This window comes from Lathyrus oleraceus, chromosome 7 (genome assembly GCF_024323335.1).
Source record: "Lathyrus oleraceus cultivar Zhongwan6 chromosome 7, CAAS_Psat_ZW6_1.0, whole genome shotgun sequence".
In the NCBI taxonomy this organism is placed as follows: Eukaryota; Viridiplantae; Streptophyta; class Magnoliopsida; order Fabales; family Fabaceae; genus Lathyrus; species Lathyrus oleraceus.
The window spans coordinates 322,155,614-322,177,907 of NC_066585.1; the positions used below are offsets into that span (position 1 = coordinate 322,155,614).

The 22,294-nt window shown below is 33.7% G+C and overlaps 2 protein-coding genes across 4 annotated transcripts; both read right to left on the bottom strand.

Moving 5' to 3' along the window:
* Positions 1-7,749: 7,749 nt before the first annotated feature.
* LOC127106699 (uncharacterized) lies at positions 7,750-9,361 on the bottom strand. 3 transcript variants are annotated; one of them, XR_007795458.1, is made up of 2 exons: positions 8,152-9,361; positions 7,750-8,074 (listed from the first exon to the last, which is right to left on the bottom strand). XR_007795458.1 is itself a non-coding variant. In XM_051044011.1 (2 exons), the coding sequence occupies exons 1-2, from the start codon at positions 9,123-9,125 to the stop codon at positions 7,923-7,925; spliced, it is 366 nt and encodes a 121-aa protein (XP_050899968.1). In that variant the 5' UTR covers positions 9,126-9,326; the 3' UTR covers positions 7,750-7,922. The 3 variants fall into 3 exon arrangements, 2 of the variants coding, with proteins under 2 accessions (XP_050899968.1, XP_050899967.1); XM_051044011.1 differs by having other exon boundaries at positions 8,912-9,326; XM_051044010.1 differs by having other exon boundaries at positions 8,887-9,326.
* A 4,352-nt stretch (positions 9,362-13,713) lies between these two features.
* LOC127103629 (protein SMALL AUXIN UP-REGULATED RNA 54) lies at positions 13,714-14,323 on the bottom strand. The gene is made up of 2 exons (XM_051040876.1): positions 13,972-14,323; positions 13,714-13,748 (listed from the first exon to the last, which is right to left on the bottom strand). Exons 1-2 carry the CDS (start codon positions 14,321-14,323, stop codon positions 13,714-13,716), a joined length of 387 nt encoding a protein of 128 aa, XP_050896833.1.
* Positions 14,324-22,294: the final 7,971 nt, after the last annotated feature.

A 22,294-nucleotide genomic window follows, 5' to 3' on the forward strand; every position in this document is an offset into this window, starting at 1 on the left:
AACCTCATTAGCCTAAGGTGGCATTTTATCATTTGTCTGAGGTGGCACTAACTCATCAGCATGAGGTCCATCGGGTGTTGGGGGTGACACTGATGCCTTAGGTTCCTTCGGAGAGTCGTGTACCTCTAGCGCCTCAAATGAAACATAAATAGGTAAAAGGAAAGAAAAACAACTATCAAAACGAAACAAACATCGAAAGGTAAAACTAAAGTAACAGGGACAACAAAAACTCACATATTTTTCTATAACAATAAGTTCAAAATTCTCCTTTGTATTAGAAGTAACCTTCCATTTGTGGTGAAGTTTGACAATAATTTTCCAAAGTTCTTTATGGTCATTAATGTGCTTGATCATCTCAAAGGGTCTTGCCATGTTGAGAAAAAGTCGGATGAAGAAGATGAGAATTGGGGTTTGAAAGCCTAACTGATGATGTCCTTATGGAAGAAGAAGAGAGAAGGTTGACATAAAAAAGATCTGGAAAATGAAAGAGATATGTGAGAGGAGAGATATGACGTGTTTGCGTATGGAAGAGGATAGGAGGAAACATGCAATAGGAAGGCAGAGTAATACAATATTGTTTTATCGAAAAATACAAAAAATTGAAAATTGTATTGTTAAAGAGGAATTTAATACAACAGCTAACCTAATAAATTTCTTATAATAAAAACTAATGGAATTTAGTAGAGTAAACGGAGAGATTTGATTACTTTGAAACTTAGAAAGTGTAATTCGTTGACAAATAGTTACAGTAGACATAATTTGTCCATAAAAAGAAGATGCGTGGAAATAGAAGAAATGTTATTTAGATTTTTTCTAGAACATGTTTTTTTCTTATATGATAGATAAATTTAAAATTTTAATTTATTTTAAAATAAAATAATATTAAAACATTACATGTAATTGAATATCATTATTTCATTAAATGAAAGTATATATTCGACTAAATTCAAGGACAATGGAGTGGTTACATAAATTTATGAGTATATATAGTAGTGGCAATCTCAAACTAAATCTCAAAGCATTTGAATGAAATGACAAAACTCTTTTTCATCTTTTAGAGACTATAAGCTATAAGCACTTAGGTTCAGTTTGAAAGGAAAATTCCTTTTCTTTTTAGAATTGTTTTTCCTCAGTAAAAAACTAAAACTACTTCTAAAATTAAAAAATGCATATTCGAGTGCACTCCAAATACACCAAATTCATATATTAACAAATCATACCCTTATTTTATAAAAAAAATGAGTTTGCAAATATACTTCCAAAATAATCCGGAAATATAAGTCCGTATTCACCAATCCTTCATCTTCATTCTCCTAGTAGTGAGAAGAATTGTTTCTTAAACAAAATGTTGGATTTGAGTGAAGGGATATGCATCAGGAGATCTTTTTCTTCCTTAAATGAGTCCACCAAGATTAATTCAACTTAGTTGTGGTTGTATGTGATTTCTAACTAGATACTGAGTTTCTCATACGAAAAACAATAGGAATGAAACATTAAATCTTGTGTGATGTATTTGTATATAAATAAATACAGTAAATCTTGTGTGATGTATTTGTAGAAAAATATATAAAGAAGTGGTATGCATGCTTGAACATAGAGGAATTTGTGCAATAGTTTCTTCATACCACATTGTATTGGTTTGTTTTCCTTTGCTGACCGACTCCATTTTTACACTGGCTGGTTGTTGGGAAAAGATATATCCCATTGGCTACCAAGCTGTTAGAGCTCAAAATGGGACCACTTATAAGATGAAAATTCTTTAGGACGTTAACGGGATAAATTTCTAGTTTTACATGGAACGATGGAAATCTAAGCTCTGGTGGAATACATTCTTTCGGATTAATTAAGAAGTATATTCATGAACTATATTTTTTAATAAAATGAAAGTGTATTAGTTAGGAATGTATGGGGTATAATATGGTGAATCTGAAAACACATATCTGAATTAAATTTTGGAAAAAAAAAATAGGGTGAGACTCACTTAAGACATGTTTTGATGTAAAAATGGGGGTCTAGAAATACACTTTCGGATCTTAAGGGACATTTTCGAATTCCTTAGAGTGCTTTTCCACCTCTTAGAGTGGCATAATAGTTCCTTTTTTTGTTGATGAATTTGGTGGTTGTTTATCGCAATATCGCAAAAAAAGTATCGCAAAAAAATAAATCATCTTCAGAAACATCGAATATTATGTTACTGTTCCAAGAATAAATACAAATGAATTTTACCTCTTTGTCCCATACATGCTTGGCAACATGGTCCAGATATAGAGGCAACAACGATAAGTCGTACGAGCCTCCTACAAAACCCTTTAGAACGAAATCAACACAGGGTTCTTCAACCTGAACATGGACCTACAAGGATAGATTAGTATCTAAAGGTTTTAGACAAAAGGAATATGTTGATTATTTTAACTCATAAGTACCGCTAGCAAAGACGACGACAATTAGAAGTATTGTTTGCATTAGTTTATTTGCATGACCTTATAGTTCGTAAAATGGATGTCAAAACTAAATTCATAAACAGATATCTCGATGAGGATATTTACATGGAGAAATAGAAGGTTGTGCGCTTCCTAGTAACAATCAAAAGGTGTGTAAGCTTGTCAAATCCTTGCATAGATTTAAATAAGCATCGAAACAATGAATCAAAAGTTTGGCTATATCATTGCAATATTGACCAATTAAGTGGGACTCACACATCTTAGGGAGAAACTTTTAAATCATTATAAAAATACAAATTCAAAGAGTTTTTCATCATCAAATTGGGGAGATTATGAAGAATACATTTTATATATAGTTCAGTTTTGTTGAAGACAAAAAATTATCAAAGAAGAAAGGGATCAAAAGTGTCATGCACATCAATGGAGAAGTTAATCAAGAAGGTTGGACATATAAATTCAAATTAAGATTTGGGACAAGTGAACATAACTAAGGTTCTCATTTCAATTTATACTATACTACTTTAAATTGCTCAAGATTTCATCTCTCACTTCATCTAAAAACCTTATTGCGTTATCATGCACGATCATACATGAAGCCTTGCCATTAAAATATATTTTAAGGGCATAAATCAATGAGGTATTCAACTATCAAGATGTGGTATTTGAATACCAAGTATAAAAGTTACAAAAATTGAGTTTTGGAAAATGTGGTAATCGATTACCATAAGGTGGTATTTGAATACTAGTGTTAAAAGGTAACTTTTCACAAGTCAAAATGTGTGTTAATTATTGCAATGATCATGAATCAATTTTAAAATCATACTCATTTCAAATGGATATGTTCCTAATTCCTGTGACAAGTGTTTGCACCTAAAGTTGTGTGAGAATATTGTGATATTCCTTTGTCTCTATGTTGATGACATATTGATCATTAACAACGAGATGAATGGAGTTTTAGAAACAAAGAGGTTTCTAACTTTCACATTCAATATGAAAGATCTTGGACTAGTTGACATTATCTTGGGGGATCAAAGTAAAGAAAATTAGTGGAGCTTTTGAACTTAGTCAAGCACATTATATATTGAGAAAATATTGGATAAGTCATACAGCTACGCTTTAAGAAAGTAAACACTCAATTTGTTCCTAGTGTTTAACATCAAAGAATGATAGAAGAACCGTTGCTCAATCGGAATATGCAAGTGCAATTGGTTGTCAAATGTATCTAATGTAATGCACCATATGTGAAATAGCATTTTTGGTTAGTAAGATGCATAAATTTACTAACGATTCAAACAGTGAACATTAAAAGGTCATCATTAGGATTCCCAGTTACCTTTTGAAAACCAAAAGTCTTGACCTTCATTATGGTAGGTTTCCTACCATACTAGAAGGATATACCGACGTGAGTTGGATATCGAGCGTCGGATATCATTAATCTACAACTGGATGGATATTTACACTAGATGAAGGTGCAATTCTTGGAAGAGAAACAAACATGTATTACTCTTTCGACCATGAAATCAGAGTTCATTGCTCTTGCTTCAGTTGGTCAAGAAGTTGAATGGTTGAGATACCTTATGTTGGAAGTTTCATTGGCTAAAGACAATGTTTCAAAAGTGTTGATACATTGCAGTAGTCAAGCCACTTTAGTTAGAGCATACATCAAAATGTATAATTGAAAATCTAGGCACATAGGTCTTATACACTCCTTCATGAGAAAATTGATTAAGAATGGAATCATTTGACTCACATATGTATGTTCAAGATATAATGTAGTTGATCCATTTACTAAACCACTGGCAAGAGATTTAGTAAAGACTACCTCAAGAGATATGAGATTGAAACTCCTTGAGTAAAAGTTCCAACAACGATAGAAACCAAATCTAATGTTACTTAACCTAAGATTCAATGGGTAAAAACAAGCCATTAATTTGGATGTTTGTGCAATAATATGTGGTAATGTTGACTATTGCATATTGAGGGTTGAGTTTTAAAACTCTTAATGAATTTAAATGCTGATAATATGTATCTCAAGAAATTAGATACAATATGAACTTCACATGTGTGAATTTCAAGATGGTGTCATCTCAAACTGAGAGTTGGAGTTTCTTTCACGAAAAATTCATGAATCAGGAAAAAAACATGACCATAAATAGTGCTAGGCAAGAGATGTAGGAAAAGAACCATTAAATACTATGTGTTAGGTAACAGTCGTCTAATCACAATGGATAACAGGTTTATAGCATTGCTACCTAAAGTTCTGATTAGACTTTATGTTATCTTTACCAAGGTTAAGTTTAAATCAAAAGATACCAACTTTATTAACATTATTTTTTTTCTTTCTAGATTTAGTCTTGTGATTATTAGAACAAGTGATAAATTATTGTAATTAATAACAATAATTAATGACCACGAGCGTGTTCCAAAATGATAAGAAAATATGCAAGTGAAGTTTATTTTTTGAGTTCAAAAGTAGGCAACACTTGTGAAGTGCTGCAGTAGGCAGTTTGTTTTTTGATTTTGGAAATAGGCAACGCTTCATGAAGTATTGCAGTAAGCAATTTAAATACGCAACACATAAGAAGTATTGCAGTAGGCGACAAACCACAATACTTAATAAAAAATAATTGTTGAAATGATGTGTTTCATCAAGGGTCACAAGCTTGTGACATAACACTATTTGGCCTATAAATTTATCAATCCGGATTCAAAAAATATATAACAAAAATTACACCCTCTTCCGCTACGTTCAAGTTTTCATCGGTCTTATGCAATCTCGAAATAGGTTGAATTATCTTGGATATTCCTGCACATTTACTCTCATATAATTCGAGAGTGCTTGAAACACTATAAGGAAAGTAATTCATTCACGATTCCATCCTTGATCCATTTAAATTATAATCAATTTCTAACATATAAATAGACTATTAAGTTTTACTTTTAAATTGAGCGATGACAAAAGGATTGACAAGGTAGAGGTTTTAAAGAACAAAGGTTGTTAGCAAAAGGTTGTTAGGATGACTAGACGTCTTATTTACTGTTGATAGGTTCTTTTAACATTTATGGGTTTAAGGGTAGGATTAAAAAGATTAAGGTGAAGGAAATGAGTTTATCTCGAAAAATTTCGTGGATTTTATGGTTATTCAAGAGACTAAACTTAGCCAGATGTTTGTTTCTTTGGTGCATTATTTGTTGGGTAACCCTTTATGTGATTGAAGTTTTAGTCATGGTATTGAAAATATTGATATTTTTCTCTCTATCCGGTGTAGTTCGAAGCATAGCTCTTTTCTTTATTTTGTTGGCTTAGGTTTCTCGGTGTTTATAGTGGGAAATTTTAAATCTCTTTGATTTGTGATTAATGTTTATTCTCAGTGAACCTTACTGGATAAGAGCAATATGAGGCGACCTTCTGCTGCACAAAGGTCTTATTAAAGGCGATCTTCTGCTACACAATGGTCTTATTAGAGCTATCCTTTATGTGTTTAAGCTTGCATTAAAGGTTTGTGTCAATTTTCCAAGAGTAACCTGATTGGGTGGAATATAAATCCAACTTTTATGGATATAGCATGTGACTTCCTTCATTGTAAACAATAGACCATCCTTTTCAAATGCCTTAGTCTACATGTGGGTGTTAGTCGTCATCTTGGAACCTATAGTGGATGATATCTCTTTGTGTATGAGAACATGTGTTGATTGGTAATCACCTCCTGGATATTCTGGATACTAATCTTTCCTCTAACAGATATGGCTGGTGGAACAACATGGAAAACTGGGGTTTTACTGGTTGCTTCGACTTATAATGCCCCTCTCGTTACTAATCTTGTGCGTATCAACTCCATGACTAACAATGATATATTTTACCCTTAATTTGGGGGTAGTTAGGCTCTCTCTAAAGTGGTTTTTCCCTTGTAAAAACTCCTTAAAAACAAGATCCAACGAGAGATAACCCTTTTAAGCGAACATGCCTTACTTGACCCTATAAGTATTTCTTGTAGTTTGTGTCACGATCACCTAGAATCATTTTATCACCTTTTTGTGACATGTGAAGTTGTGACCACAATGTCGTATTTAGTTTTTAAATGGCTTTGTCATTACCCTGAAATTTGCCCCCCATTTTTGCTTTTTCATCTAACCCATAACCTGAGACCCATCTAAGCTCATTCATGTCTCATTCATGGTTAACATTGACTAATAAACATCATAAATTCAAGGTTTCTGGTTAACAAAGCAGGTTTGGATTAGAGATTTTGGTATTGCGCATCGTGTGGGTTGCAACCCTAATTCTTGGTATTGAGGGATCTTGTTGCTCGACCTCCGTGCATGAATTGGGCTTCTAAACCCTAGTTGTGGGCCCATGGTTTGAGATATTATTGGTGGAGCTTCGTGTTTGATCTGAAATCCTAATCAGGGATGGTTGTTGTTCAAATGCTCTGTTTGATGGACTTCTGGATTGGTAAATAATCAAAGCCCTAGTTGATGGATACTGGAGTCCTTGGATCTGGGATGTTGGAATCCTGTCCACCTAGAACCCTAGCTTGGTGGTTCATAAGGGCCTGTGAGCCTCATTGCTTGGTGTATGCTTAAGACTTCGATCATATAGTCCTGAAATGGTTGGTTTGGGTTGAGAGTTGTAAGATCCTAGCTCATGGGAGGGTTTGTTTGGTCATCACGATCTGCATCATGTCACTCATTAAGTTCAATGGAGGATTATGATTTCACAGTATCAATCATTCAAATCATCCATTTGATTCTTGACTCCACACATCGTGTTGCATTGATTAATTAGTACATTCATGCTTCCATTCGCTTCCTTTGACCACAGTCCATTTTCAGTCAAGGTCACATCCATATAGTCGTTGATTCTAGTTATGTCATCATGTGTTTGAATTTGGATTTGGCATTGTTTGAATGTGGAACCATACTTGATCAAGTCTCCATAATCATTTAATCAGTGTTTGAATTTAACCTGGATAATTCAATTTGATTTGGAAATTTAAGTTGATTTGGAAATTCAAGTTAACCTTGATAATTCAATTTAATTTGGAAATTTAAGTTGATTTGGATATTCAAGATTAATTTTGATAATTCAAGTTAAATTTGGAAATTCAAGTTGATTTGGATAATTCAAATTGATTTAGAAATTCAAAGTTAATTTGGAAATTTAAATCGATTTAGAAGTTCGAAGTTAATTCTAATAATTCAAGTTAAATGTGGAACGCCGAGTTGTTTTTTGGAATCGTTCTTTTTCTCTAATGGGCCATGACCCCTAATTTAGTTAGCCCATTCATCCATTTTTTCACAATGAAAGTCCAACACTAACAATCCATTTGCATTACCATTAACCAAACCAAAACCCATATCCACATAACACATCAAAGCCCAATTAAGCCCATTGTACATATCCAAACCAGACCAAAATGAAATAATAAAGGCAATTGGAAGTAATGAAGAGCCAAAAGCTGCAATCGAAACTGCAGTGTACTAAACGACAACTGCACAAGCTGAAACGGCGAACCCATAGCAGAAACACGCAGGAGCTACCAAGGAGTACACCAGCAGAACGCAAACGCGGTTCGAAATGTAACGACAAGCGAAACGCAAGGCTATGATGCAAAACGATAACGCAAAGCAACCTGCAAGAAAACCATAAGCTGAAAATTGAAATCCATAACAGAAGTTCAACCTAACTAACTTCTAATTTATAACTAACTTCCTCATTTCAAGGTAAATTTCATCTGCATTTGGATTTGAATTTCTAACAGAATTTGGAAACCAAAACTCTATAAGTACACATCTTCAATCATTTCAGGGGGGTTTCCATCTCCAAGTTTCTTCATCTCTCAACTGTTCTTTCTGTTTTTCAATCTCCTTTTGAGCTTCACACAACAACCTCCTCCATTCTTCTCCACAACTCAATCAACAGTACAACAAACTCAACCTTCAATCCACATAACACTGAACCTCACTCCACGATCTTCATCAACCAGAAAACGAAGCTCTCCATCAATCTTGAATCATCTCTCTAATTTTTTTCTCTCACGTTCAAGAAGGTGTAGAAGAAGATCGAAGAACATAAGGAGATATTCGTTCTACACTTCATATACAAACTCTTTCACACATGAATTCACACTTCAGTTCAACAGAATATTTTGGAGGACACATCTTTACATTCATCAAAGTGAAGAATCCACAGTGGTTCATACAATTTTTTTCACTCCATTCTTCGTACACTCTACACGTAACAGAAGGATTCAGAAGATTTCCTCAACCATAATCCATTCGTATAGATCATAACAACGCAGCGGAACAAAACGCCAACCATTTTTGCAATGATTCACAACTTTCAGAATCGCTCAAATCCGCAACACATCGAAATCGAACCGGAGAAGAAGAAGAAAGATCAACCAGGAATCAAAGAGAAAAGTCCGATAGAAAAGTCCGATACCTGTTAAATCCGGTAAGTCCGATACCTGTTAAATCCGGTATGTCCTCTGAATTGTCTGCGATACCGCTTCTTTTCTGTTTGGCATATGATAGCCGTATAAATTGATTTGGCGACACATACTTTGGAATCTTTGAATCAACGAGGGATTGACGTAAACGTGAGCGATGAAGACGAAACAATGCCGAAGAGGATGAAACGTGGGCGATGAAGCTGAAGCAACGCCGAATAGGATGAAACATGAATGGATGTTGAATCTGAGAATCCAAGATGCAAAGCCATGAACGTCTGGGAATTGATGAACGCGATGTTGGGCGTTGCTGGATTATGGAAGAAGCACGTTCACATCCGAAGCTGATGATGTGATGACGCGCAATGATGAAGCTGAAGCTTACACTTTACTGCTATGTTTGGTGAAAAGCACAGTCCTCGTTTCCTTTTGGCCTCATCGCGGAGAAGTGTGTATGGGATGCTTGGATCCGGGTTTGGGCCTAAGGCCCAAACAGATCGCTTCCTACACCCTCCTTGATCCGAGCTTGCACCTTCATTTTCCCATAAGGGCCCATTGATTTTTCAGTTTTTTTGGCATAGTTCTTTTTATGTTTGTTTGACTAGAATTAGGGGTTTAGAAAGTAATCAGGATTTTAGAGCCTTGATTAGTTTAATTAGGTTAATTAGATTTAGGATATTAGTTTTAGCAATTAATTAGGATTTTTATTAATTAGATAAAATTGATTAGAAATATAAATATTTTGATTATTCGACATTTTCAGAATTTTAGTTTAATTAGGTTTATTAGAGATTAATTCGATTTTAATCTTGTTTAGTTTAATTAGGTCTATTAGACTTTATAATTGATTTTAGAAGTTAGTTTAATGTTTTTAGAATTTTAGAATAATTAGAATTAGATTATAATTTTAGAATAATTATAAATATTTAGGATTTAGATGATTTTAATTAGGATTTCATAATTAGAATTTTAATTCAATATTTATAAAATTGTCAAATGACTGTTTTACCCCTAGGAGTAGAAATAGTCTATTTTTGCATGTTCCCATAGCTTTAGGACTTAGAAAATAATTTCAATAAACATTAACCCTTTAGGTAGTTGTACATCCATTTTCAACTAATTGTTTCCCACTGATTAAGTTGATCAAAATATATTTTGATCGATTAAATTCTTTAACTGTGCTTGTTTCCCCAAGCTTAGTCAAGTGATCAAAAGACCCTTGATCACTTGATAAAGCAAGTCCTTGTGCTCATGATGTGTTGGATACTGGTTCTATAACTTCAATTAAGATTCAAAGATCAAGATCAAAACTTCAAGCAATTCAAACCAATACATGACAAGACTACTATTCAAGCACTACAAAGATCAAATTCAACACTTGTTGATCATGAGCCGAGTTGTGTGCCATGATCCTTAAGTAATAGAGAAGGAATGGGACTGGAGAATTCCTACCCCCATTCTGAATATCTTTGGGTATGGGACGAATGACCCAACGGTCATCGTATTCATCTCTATTCATAGACTTCAGCGTAATTCTAATCATACGATTGACAAGTCTCTCTCCTTTCATGAAGTAATACAACAAGTAAAGGACTACATCATAAACTTATCAATCATGAATCAAGTTGTATGACACGAGTCTTAAGTAATAGAGAAAGAGTGAGACTGGAGAATTCCTACCCCCATTATGAATATCTTTGGGTATGGGACAAATGACCTATCGCTCATCGTATTCACCTCTATTAATAGACTTTAGTATAATTCGAATCGAACGATTGATAAGGTCTTAACCAATATAAGAAACAACAACAAAGATTCTTCTATCTCCACTTGAAAGCTAAAATGATAGTTACATGCCATGAGCCTTAAGTAGTAAAGAAGGAATGAGACTGGAGCTTTCCTATACTCATTCTGGATATCTTTGGGTGCGAGACGTTTAGCTTGTTGCTTATCATATCCACCTTTACTCATAGACTTTAGTGTGATTCTTATCAAGTAATTATCAAGTTTATTCTTTCCTTTTATTCAATCATTCAATCACATCCTTTTGCCTCAATCATCCTTGTTTTTCAGCCCTAGTGGGCTGAACTACGAAAGTTCTGATTTCCTTATTGCACTATGAGGATACGTAGGCAGGAGAATCCAGATTCTTCGCGAGCTACCTTATCTATTCCTACCTTATTTATCAATCAATCATTATCCATTCATTCAATATATACCATCATTTTAAGATCAATCATACTTCTCCTTGGACTCTTTGTCTATCCTTTTAGGACGATCTAGTGACCGTCCACCTCATCAATCGAGAGTTTTTTGGGACTATGCCCAAACACTTAATTCAGTCTTTCTTTTTGGCTTTACCCTATAGTGGCGGTGTTACTAGCCCACGTAATGGTAAATGCCTACCTTGCTCTTAGATTCAGAGTCTATCTCCTTTTTGGATCCAAGATACTATTCTTATTTGATCTCGAACTGTTTGTTCCTTATCCGGTGATACACTATTCCTTGTATTATACAGTACTGCAATCATTCCTTGAAGTGGTGTTTGTCTTGTGAGTCCCCGTTGCTTAGACAAATATCTCTCTCTTTGTTTCATGGCAGTTAACCTCTGAAATTGGGTTTGTCTTATGAGTCCCCGTTGCTTGGACAAATACCTTTTGACACCATTCTATTGGTACAAGTCATACTCTTCTTCACTGTATGTGTCTCTCTATTCTCGTGGTTCCGAACTACGATTGCTCTGACTTTACCATTGCACGATGAGAATACGTAGGCACGAAGACGCAAATCCTTGGCGAGCATACTTCTAATTATTCCTTCTTCCGCCTTAGGGCATCACTCATATCTTTCACTATCCGTTGTCTACCTTCGATCATAAATCGTCCACCCAGTGACATACTACTTCTTTGACATCAAAATACACTTTCTTTGGAATTCCATATACACCCTTTTGGGACGGCTAACCTAAAGCCCGCATTTCTACCTAGAGTTGTTTGAGACCGTGCCTCAAATACTTAATTCCTTCCTTTTTGGATAATCACCCTATAGTGGCGGTCCTACTAGTCCACATATCAGTTAAAGTTATTTCCCTCTATGGTACAAATCTCATTTCTCTTATGGATTCCAATACACTTTCACCTTTCAATTTCAAACAATACTTCTTCAGTCACTTATCATGAAATACCCAATTTTGTGGCTTTGGTCACCTCATTCAGTTCATCTCCATGATGCACTCATATTCTACCTTCATTCAATCCATGTGATATACCAATTATCTTTAAGCTAAATACACTACCTCTTTGTGCTTCTCCTTGCGTCACCTTGTGAACTAAGAGATGTTTGGGACTGTGCCCAAACACTTATTTCTCCGTCTTTTTGGCTTTACCCTATATTGGCGGTCTTACTAGCCCACGTACTGGTAATAACCACCTTACTCTTGGGTTCATATTTTCACCCTTGTTGGAGTTCAAAACAATATCCTTTGGTCCAGACCATACTTTGATCACACTTCTTTTCACCTCCCGCTCTAGTTCCTTGAACTATGAAGCTCTGAATTCCTCATTGCACTATGAGGATACGCAGGCATGAGGGCCCTAATCCTCACCGAACACTTTATCTATTTCTTTTCCTTTTCCCATTATTTTGTAAGTAATCTTTAGATATCACCCCTATTCAAGCGAGAACAATCAAAGCTTCCCCTTGGGGTGCTAATACCTTCCCCTTGCATAACCGACTTCCTTACCCAGCATATCTCTTTCCCCCGGGTTTTATCGATGTTTTCTCTTTCCTTCTGGAATAAATAAAGTTCGATGACGACTCTGTTGTATGTTCGAGCGTGCGATACGTTTGAGTATATTTTCGCTAACTTCAGGCTCAGATGACCTTTTGTTTTGCCTAAGGATCACTAATCTCTTTTTGAGATTTTTTTAATCATTGTGGGGTTTGTCTTGGATTAGAGGCGGTATGATTATGTTTTGACATTTAGTAGTGTGATAGTACATCTTGAAATCCTAAAGTGATGCTAATTTTTAAGACACCTCTCTAAATATGGGGTAGTTGGAGGGTAAGGGCATTTTTTCCTCTTGGAAAAATGTATCTTGGTAAGTCTTCGACATATTCTGACTGAAAATATCTTAGTAAGTATCCAATATAGTCTTGTATCTTCTCTGACTAGTTGAGTAACTTTATTATTTGCTTGTGCTAATAATTTGAAAATTTTGACTTTACCATCGAGAATGAGTGTTCTAATATTTTTCTCGAAAGTTTTTCTTATGTCAAAAGTGGTGCTGAATTCTAATGTTATCCTTTTTTGTTGAATGATGACTCTATTTTTGCTGATGTGTGAACGACTTTATTTGTGTTTTGTATTTTCATGCTATAGTCTTTTTGCGCTTTTTTTAGATTGAAATTTATTGTAGTCAACAAATTCTCGTAGTCACACAATTAGGTTTTTTTAACCATCTCATTATGTTTGGACGATCCTGATTAAAGATTGATATTTTTAAATCAATACAAAAAGTTAATCTTATTTTACCTAACCGTTCGATTTTGATCAACGATCGATACTATCCTAACAGCGTGAATGCATGATGGGTGACAGTATGTAGTCCAATTTCCTTTATCTTTCTGTGTTTTTATTAGGACAACATGACATCTTTGATGCTTGTGATTTCTTCCATTGTAAGATATTCTTTTCATTTAAAAAAAAGTGAGTATTAGAAAGTGAATAAAAAGAGTGTGTTTTAACACTCTTTTTATGCCAAATAACTCTACAACTACATCAACATCTCCATGTTTGCACCATGTGTATATCAACCACATCATCTCTTAACGATTAGGTCAGCTTCATATGCACCTAATATACCATCAATTCATTAAAAAACTATAGAGTTAAAATCATGAGATAACATAAGGAACAAAACTGCATTTAGCTAGTAAGATAAAACTAGGGAAGAAAAATATAAAACCTCATTAATTTTGCCACTTAGCTTTGTAAGAAAATAAATATTTAGAACTTTTATTTATTTTTCTCAAATTTTGTTCCCTAATTGTTTTCCCCTAATAACCTCTACACATACTTTTCTTTAAATTGAAATATAAACTAGGCCTTCCTTCCTGTACCATCAACATCTGAATCTCATTTGGTCTACAAGGAACAGTTAATGCACCATTTCCATTAAATCCATATTTTTCAGCAGCTTGTTCCAATAATCTCACAAACATTGGATTTGTTAAAAATCTCAATGGCACAACGAATCTCTTTATTTCATCTTCATCCTCAGCAATCACAACAAAGTGCCCTTTTTTCACATCCTTGAATTTATCATCATTTCTTTTGATCATTAATAAGAAACACTTTTGGAGCTTTTTGAAGACATTTTTCTTGAGCTTCAAAGTTCCATCGACAATAACCTTTTTTATTTCTGTCATTTTTCAAATACATGAGTATATTTATACTGTTTAATGTGTATATTTATAGTGTTCTTTGTTGCTTAGAGAAACAGAAATAATTTGGACGGTAGAGATGAAGTTAGCACACACCTAACATAAGAATACCGAATATTTTGCTAAAGTACATGATAGCAATTCATGTATGTGTGTGGTGCAGTGTTTTTGAACAAACTTTTTTTGTTGAATTGAATTTTTGAAAGAACTTGTAATTTAACATGAAACGTCTTTTGAATGTGTATGACTATGTCATGTCTTGTCATGCCTGCTCAGAAACTATTTACGGTAATTATTTTTTTTATCCGTAAACAAAAAAATAGTAATAATCACTAGACACAAATATGAATTTTATAAATCAAATTTAAAATTTAGAAATTAAATTCTGATGATAAATCTAACCTGACAATATTAATATTTGGCGATTGAATTAAGATGTACAAATTCTTTATATGACATTTTTATATTTAAACCAAAATGCTTACAAAATATTTATTAATGAGTTTTAAAATTCACAAAATGTGCGAAAACACTAATGTAGATAATTTTGTCCCTGTTTTTTGTCCTTATTTTTTTAAAAACTAAAACTAACCTATGATATTTTTGTGAAATATTTATCTAAATAATTTATTTTTTTGAATAAATATTTAAAATAATTCATTTTTTTAATTATTTTTCAAAATAATTAGATTCAAACAAAAAAAATTCTCAAAACAATGAAGAAGTCAATCCAATTAGAGTCTGTGGACAATACATAAGAAAATACGTCATTCCAATTGACGACAGTGTACAAATATATATGAGAGAAAATATATTCTCTCTCATACATGTTTGTACATTATCTCTAATTGAATTGACGTCTCTTCTTATGTGTTGTACACATGCGTCAATTAGATTGACGTCTTTTTTGTTTTAAGATTTTCTTTTTTTTTTTGAAAGTGGTTTACTTTGGTAAATAGTTAGAAAAATGGATTATTTTAAATATTTATTTTAAAAAAAATATTTAGATAAAATTTTCTATTTTTATAGATAAAGAAACTTATTTTAATTTATAAAATTAAGTATATACTTTTGATTAAGAAAACACAAGAACATAAAATAAAAAGAGAGATTTCGTTTCGTGTTCATCTAATCTGTTAACTCTATGACTTGTAGCATCACTAATTAATGTGCTGGTAGTAGTAGTATGTGCTATGATCTACTCAATGTATACTCTTTCTCTGTGATAAATATAAACGTCAACAACGCAAATACAGGTGATACCATATGAGTTTCTTGTCTATAATGTAACTATTAACAATGAGATTAATTATTACGTACGGTCTCGATTTATCATCATCATCCATTTGTATTATTTTATAAATTTTTAAAATAAAAATCAAATTTATTTCAACATCTAACGGTTATGATTAATTGACGGTGTAAAATCCTTTTATATTGTCAATGTATCTCAATTAAATCCATTGTTGAAATATATCTAATTGATTGATGAAAAAAAAATATAATATAAAGTTTAATTGATTTAATGGAAATTAAACAAGCTACTTAATAGAAAAATTGTTACCATAAGATTTTATCAAATTATCAAAATAAAGGCAACTTATAATATAAGGATCTGATCAGTTTTAAGTAAAAATTCACGTGACTTAAAATAATGAAAATTTTGGATAGCAACTTATAAAACTTGATCCTAAATAATCAAATTTAAAACAATTTATTTTGGACTGATTTTATCAATTTTTTTTTGAAGTATAGAAAATAATAAAAAAACTAAATTAAATTAGTAAGTTGATTAAAAAAAATAATAATAGACTTTTAAAAAAATAAAGACAATTTATTAAATGAATAGAGAGAAAAGAAATGATACTTAGATATCTTCGATCCATCCCTCAAAAAACTTTCAAAAGAAAAAAACAGACAGTGAATGCAAAATATCTCAAATCTAAAGGAATATGCAATGTGTAAATATTTTTCCATTTAATTAAAAGATGTCAATGAACAATATTTACATTAAAATGCACGAATGACTAACATCGAGTCAGTTTCAAGATAAAGATCTCTCTAATTCCTCGTGTTAGCATATTCAGTAGTATTAGAGTAGGCTCAAGATTGACACATGTCAGCTTTAGCATATAGTTGTATTGTATTGTAACTAACCAAAATCAGAAATCAAAAGTTAGTTAGATTCACAATGCAAATTCCGATTCCCTCTATCTTTTCTAATATGGTATCAGATTAGCTCGGTTCAGATCTAGAGTCTGATCATGACTGCGACACTACCATCGGAGGAGTCACCCACTTCTTTCACTCAAGATCCATGGGTTTCATCATCGTTGTAACCTTTATTAAGGAATTCAATCGCCTCCAGTTCTCGCTCAAAATTTCACAAAAACTCGATGAAAAGAATTTTCATCTATGTCGTCAACAAATCGAGCCATACAACAATGCATATAGCCTTATAGATTTTGTTGTTTGCACACAGATTCCACCTCAGTTCGTCGATGATGAACCTTGCGTCACCGATACTGTGAACCATGCGTATTCATGATAGCTTCAAAAAGATCAAATGATGCTCTTGTGGTTGCAATCGACACTTTCTAATGAGATTCTCTCTCGTGTTCTTGGATGCTCGCACTCTCATCAACTTTGGGATCAATTGTTTAACTATTTTCAGAAGCATACGCGTGCGTGTGCAAGGCAAATGCACGTGGAACTTCGTGCCCTAACTCTTGACACTTCAACAATTCAAGAATTTTTACTCAAGGTGCATACTATTGTGGATGCTCTTGCTTCCATTTATGATCCTGTACCTGCAACACACCTTATAGATGTTAGTCTTGAAGGTTTTCCTTAAGAATTTTCTCCTGTAGTGTTTATTATTAAAAGTAAGTTTGGACTCATGGACTTGGATAAAGTATAAATCATATTTCTTGCTCATGAACTCCGTTTAAACAAGTTCAAGAAGTCCTCTACTCCAGATCTAGTGTCTCTTAACTTGGCTTAAGCTGGTTCCAGTCCTGCTGATGAAATTCAAGCCACTAGTGTAGATTCTACTCCGTATCAGCCTTCTGCACCTCTTCCTGAACAATACTTTAGTCATTTTCGTGGCTCTAGAGGCTTACATGGCGGTCGATTTGGTAGAGGTAGAGGTAGGAACTCTAATGCTCATATACAGTGCCAAGTTTGTTCCAAACATGGACACTCAACACTCACTTGTTGGTACATATTTAATCAAAATTATCAACCTTCTGCACCAGTTGGTAATTCCTATAACTCTTAACAATGGCTCTCCTTACCTTATGGTTACAATAGTTTTCCACAAAATGTCTGGACAAGGCCTTCTATGCAATCAAAAAATGTTTCCAATTTCTCCCATGCACCAAGTGCCTTTGTTGCAAATTTAGTACCCTCAACTTCAGCCTCGTGGTTTCCTGATTCTGGTGCTTCATTCCATGTCATAAATGATGCCATGAATATTCAACAACTAGCTCCCTTTGAAGGTCCTGATCAGATTTTCATGGGAAATGGACAAGGTTTTCATATTAATTCCTCTGGATCATGTGTTTTTCATTCATTAATTCAACCTCACACACCTCTAGCACTTCACAATATCTTACTCATTCCCTTTATCACCAAGAATTTGATTAGTGTCATTCATTTTTTTCGAGATAATAATGTATAATTCCTCTTTTTTGTTGACAAATGTCTTGTGCAATCACAAGCTTCTAAGGTTACATTACTTGAAGGCCGTGTTGGCAGGGTTAACTTATATGAGTTTCCCTTTATTACTCTACCTGGTCACTCCATGTTGTCCTCTGTTTCTCCTAGTTCAGTATTGAATAAGAAGATTGATTCTAGTATTAATGCTCTTTGTTTCAATTCTAGTACACCTAATAAGTGAAATTTAAGATTATGTCACCCTAATTCTCATGCCTTGAAACTTGTTATGCAAGCATGTAATATTTCTTTCTCAAATAAATACTTTACTAGTTTTTGCTTAACATGTTGTATGGGTAAAGCACACATATTACACTCTCCTGATTCGCACACCACATATACCACTCCTATAGAACTTGTGTTTAGTGATTTTTGGGGTCCTTCCCCTTACACTTTAAATTCAGGATTCAAATACTATATGTCTTTTGTGGATGCCTATTCCAAGTTTACTTGGATCTACTTTCTTAAAATCAAGGCTGAATCCCTATTTACTTTCCAACAATTAAGAGCTTAGTTAAACTCAAACTTGGATGCCCTATCAAGGCAATTCAATCTGTCTGGGATGGTGAATTTCGGCCTTTCTCTAAGTTCATAAAATATCATGGTATCATATGTAACACCCTAAATTTTACCTGAGTAAGTTTAAAACATTTATCAGGGTAAAATAAATCAACTTTCAATTTACGATGCTACTCTACAACACACAATCAACCTGCTCAGTTATAAAGACATGTAACACTTTGTATTTATAAAAATAATAGTAATAACCACATGTTTGAATGTTAACTTATATTAAATTGCAGCGGAACAACAATAACAAACAATTAACTCAACGTATCCAAAATCAATATAACATGTCATATAAGAAATATGAAAACATAAAGAAAGACACAACATTCCAATCCCACAATGTTACACTTCATAGCAGACGCTGACACAAAAATAAAACGGAAGACTTCATCTTCCACTCATATTTGAACTCCTACTGTGGATTATCTGCACGTTACCCACGTGGAGGAAACATTCAAACAGAAAAGGGGTGAGATATCATAAATCATGATAATAAGTAAGCATCCGATTATCACATGCACATCACCCATTCCATAACACAATTCCACATAAACCATACTATAACTATCCACACATAATAGCAACATCACAATTATCCGTACAGAACAACAACACAACAACTATCCAAGCTGGATAACAACATAACATCTATCTAACATAACAACAACATAACAAGAATCTGACATAATGACAACATAATCAACCATCCAACACAATAACAAATGCAACCAATGTACAATGCAATGAGACTCAACAACTCGACTCAATACATGTGGTACCAATGCGTGAACACTCAGGTTCACCACTTCTATCCCCACCTCCTAGGATCAAAGGCATCAATTTGTTACCATAACCTTCAATAGTTTCTCACTGATTCCATCACCTCCTAAACCAGCTACCGACCCAATCCATACAATGTGATTTGAGGCTCACCAACAACAGACCATTTTCCAACAACATGAATGCATGCATATATTATTCATGCAATAACAAGATCATGCACAATGATCCACCATCATAGTCAATATGCACCGCCAATACTGGCCATCATGCATCAAACACATGTTATACAACTCAACAACATCAACATACAACATAACAAACAACAATAATGCATTTGAGGTTATGTCACACCACCACATAAACATTACAATGCATTTAAACATAATCACATAGAAAAATATTCATTTACATATATTGAAATCAATTTTAAATGAAATTACATGCTCTCAGCTTTCCGAGGCTTCAAACCGCACGTCAAACGGAGTTACGGAGCTCAAGTTACGTCATTTTCAATTTCTCAATTTTTTCATGTAACAATGGTAGCCAATTACGTTCAAATCGGTAACTGGTTACGGACTTAGAAAACAGCCCAAAAACCTATTTTTCAAGTGGTAACCGGTTACACTCAGACCGGTAACTGGTTATAGGTTCGTAGAACAACCTAAAAACTTATTTTTCACCGTTGGAGGCCTTCCGAACCTCCGATTTCGATTCCGTAAAAACCTCCGATCTCAAAATTCGACATACTATAATTATTCGATGATTAAAACAGAAAATTCACATTATATCACATTTTATCATAAAAAATCATTCATTCTCATCATATCATATGTACCCCAAACTTTTCAACAACAACAATTACAACAATTCATCATTCCAACTCTGACCCGAAACCCCATCAATTCACACAACTTTTACATCATACAATCCAATCAAATTTCATGCATTTAACAACAACATTTTCATTATTCACACAATTCAATCAAATTGCATGAGTTTAACATCAACATTTTCATCATTCACACAATTCAATCAAATTTTATGGGTTTAACAACAACATTTTCATCATTCCTACAATTCAATCAAATTTCATGGGTTTAACCGCAACATTTTCATCATTCATACAATTAAACATTCATCATTCCCACAATTCAACATAGAGAAGAAAACACAAAAAATATATGGCACAATCTACCCACCATCATCATGTTAACCCTTCGATAATCAGAACCCCACCCTTACCTTAGAGTTCATAGCAATAACTTCTTTAACCTTCAACAATGGTGAACCTCCCCTTGATCCCTAGCCTCTTCTTCTCTCTTTGCCTGCTTCTCCTATTTTCTCCCAAAAAATACGTTGCTGAGTCCCCCCCCAAATCCCCTATTCTATTCTTTTTATTCTAATTCCTATTATTTTATTAACTTATTATATTATCACTATTTTCTTAATAATAATAATAATAACAATTCACTCAAAGTAAATAATTAAATTAATATTCATATAATATTAATTAATTAAATAATAACTAATATGATTAATTAGTTTTACTCACTACACCACCCTTTCTACACTTTTGCTCATACACTCACTAACACCTTAATTTCTAAGGTAACTACCCCACACCAAGGGTACACAACATGTCAAAACATCAATCAACACAACACAACTACCACATAATTAAATTATGGAAAATAATTTAAATAAAATCGAGGAGTTACATCATATATATGGTGATTTGCCCTCACACACATCACCAAAATGGTGTGATGGAAAGAAAACATAAGCATATAGTTGACATGGGGCTTACTCTTCCTAGTCAAACCTCATTTCCTCTCACTTACTGGGACTATTCCCTCTCCACTTATGTCTATCTCATCAATAGGCTCCCCTCTTCCCCCATCCAGTTTCAAATCCCTTATTATCTCTTGTTTTACACACAACCTGATTATAACTTCCTAAGGGTCTTTGGTTGTGCTTGTTTCCCTCTCCTCATTCCCTATAATAGTCTTAAATTTGACTTTAGGTCTCAAGAATAGGTGTTCACTTGTTATTCTACTTCCCACAAATGCTATAAATGTTTAGCCTATAGTGGTAGGCTATACATTTCTAAAAAAATCTTTTTTAATGAACTTGGATTTCCCTACCTTGAGTTGTTTCCTAAGTCTAACACTTATTCTCTTTCTTCCACCAGTGTATCACTTCTATCTCTTTCACTGGTACCTCTTTTATTCTCATCCCAATCCTCATACACCTCTTCTACTCCTCCATCCACTCAACTTATTTCAAGCAGTTCTACCTCTACTGCCCCTAGATCTCATTCTCCCATTCCTTCAAACTTATCTCCTCAGACACATGATCGATATGACAAGAATTCCATTAATTCTGCTGGCTCCAGTCAACCTTCTTCTCATTCTATTAGCCAATATCATTCCATAAGTAATTCTAGCTCAATTTAGTCTGGCCAGGCTTCCATCATTCATTCTCCACCGGCTTAGTCTGACAACTCCTCTTTATCTGTCCCTTAGTCTAGCTCATTCACTTCCTATGACACTTGAATTTTCTCTTATGTTATTCCTCCCTAAGCAATAACTGTATCTCAAGTTCCTGTCAACCTTCATCATATGAAGACTAGAGCCAAATCTAGTTTTGCTCAACCTAGACTTGAGCCAAGACTCCTCTTGGTTACCACTGAACCAAAAAGTGTTAAACTTGCTCTAGATAATGTGAACTTGAAATCTATGCAGAAGGAATATGATTCCATCATTAACAATAATACTTGGAAACTTGTTCCCTTACCTCCTTAAAGACATGATATTGGTTGCAAACATGTATTTAGGGTTAAGAAAAGCCTAGATGGCTCAGTCAATAAATATAAGGCTAGGCTTG

Coding starts and splice junctions, on each gene's coding strand:
- LOC127103629 (XM_051040876.1), bottom strand. CDS start 14,323: ATGACAGAAATAAAAAAGGTTATTGTCGATGGAACTTTGAAGCTCAAG. Junction 13,749..13,971: donor ATATTTCAATTTAAAGAAAA/GTATGTGTAGAG, acceptor ATGGTATATTAG/GTGCATATGAAGCTGACCTA.
- LOC127106699 (XM_051044010.1), bottom strand. CDS start 9,125: ATGTTTCATCCTATTCGGCGTTGCTTCAGCTTCATCGCCCACGTTTCA. Junction 8,075..8,886: donor GGACTTACCGGATTTAACAG/GTATCGGACTTT, acceptor GTTTTCTTGCAG/GTTGCTTTGCGTTATCGTTT.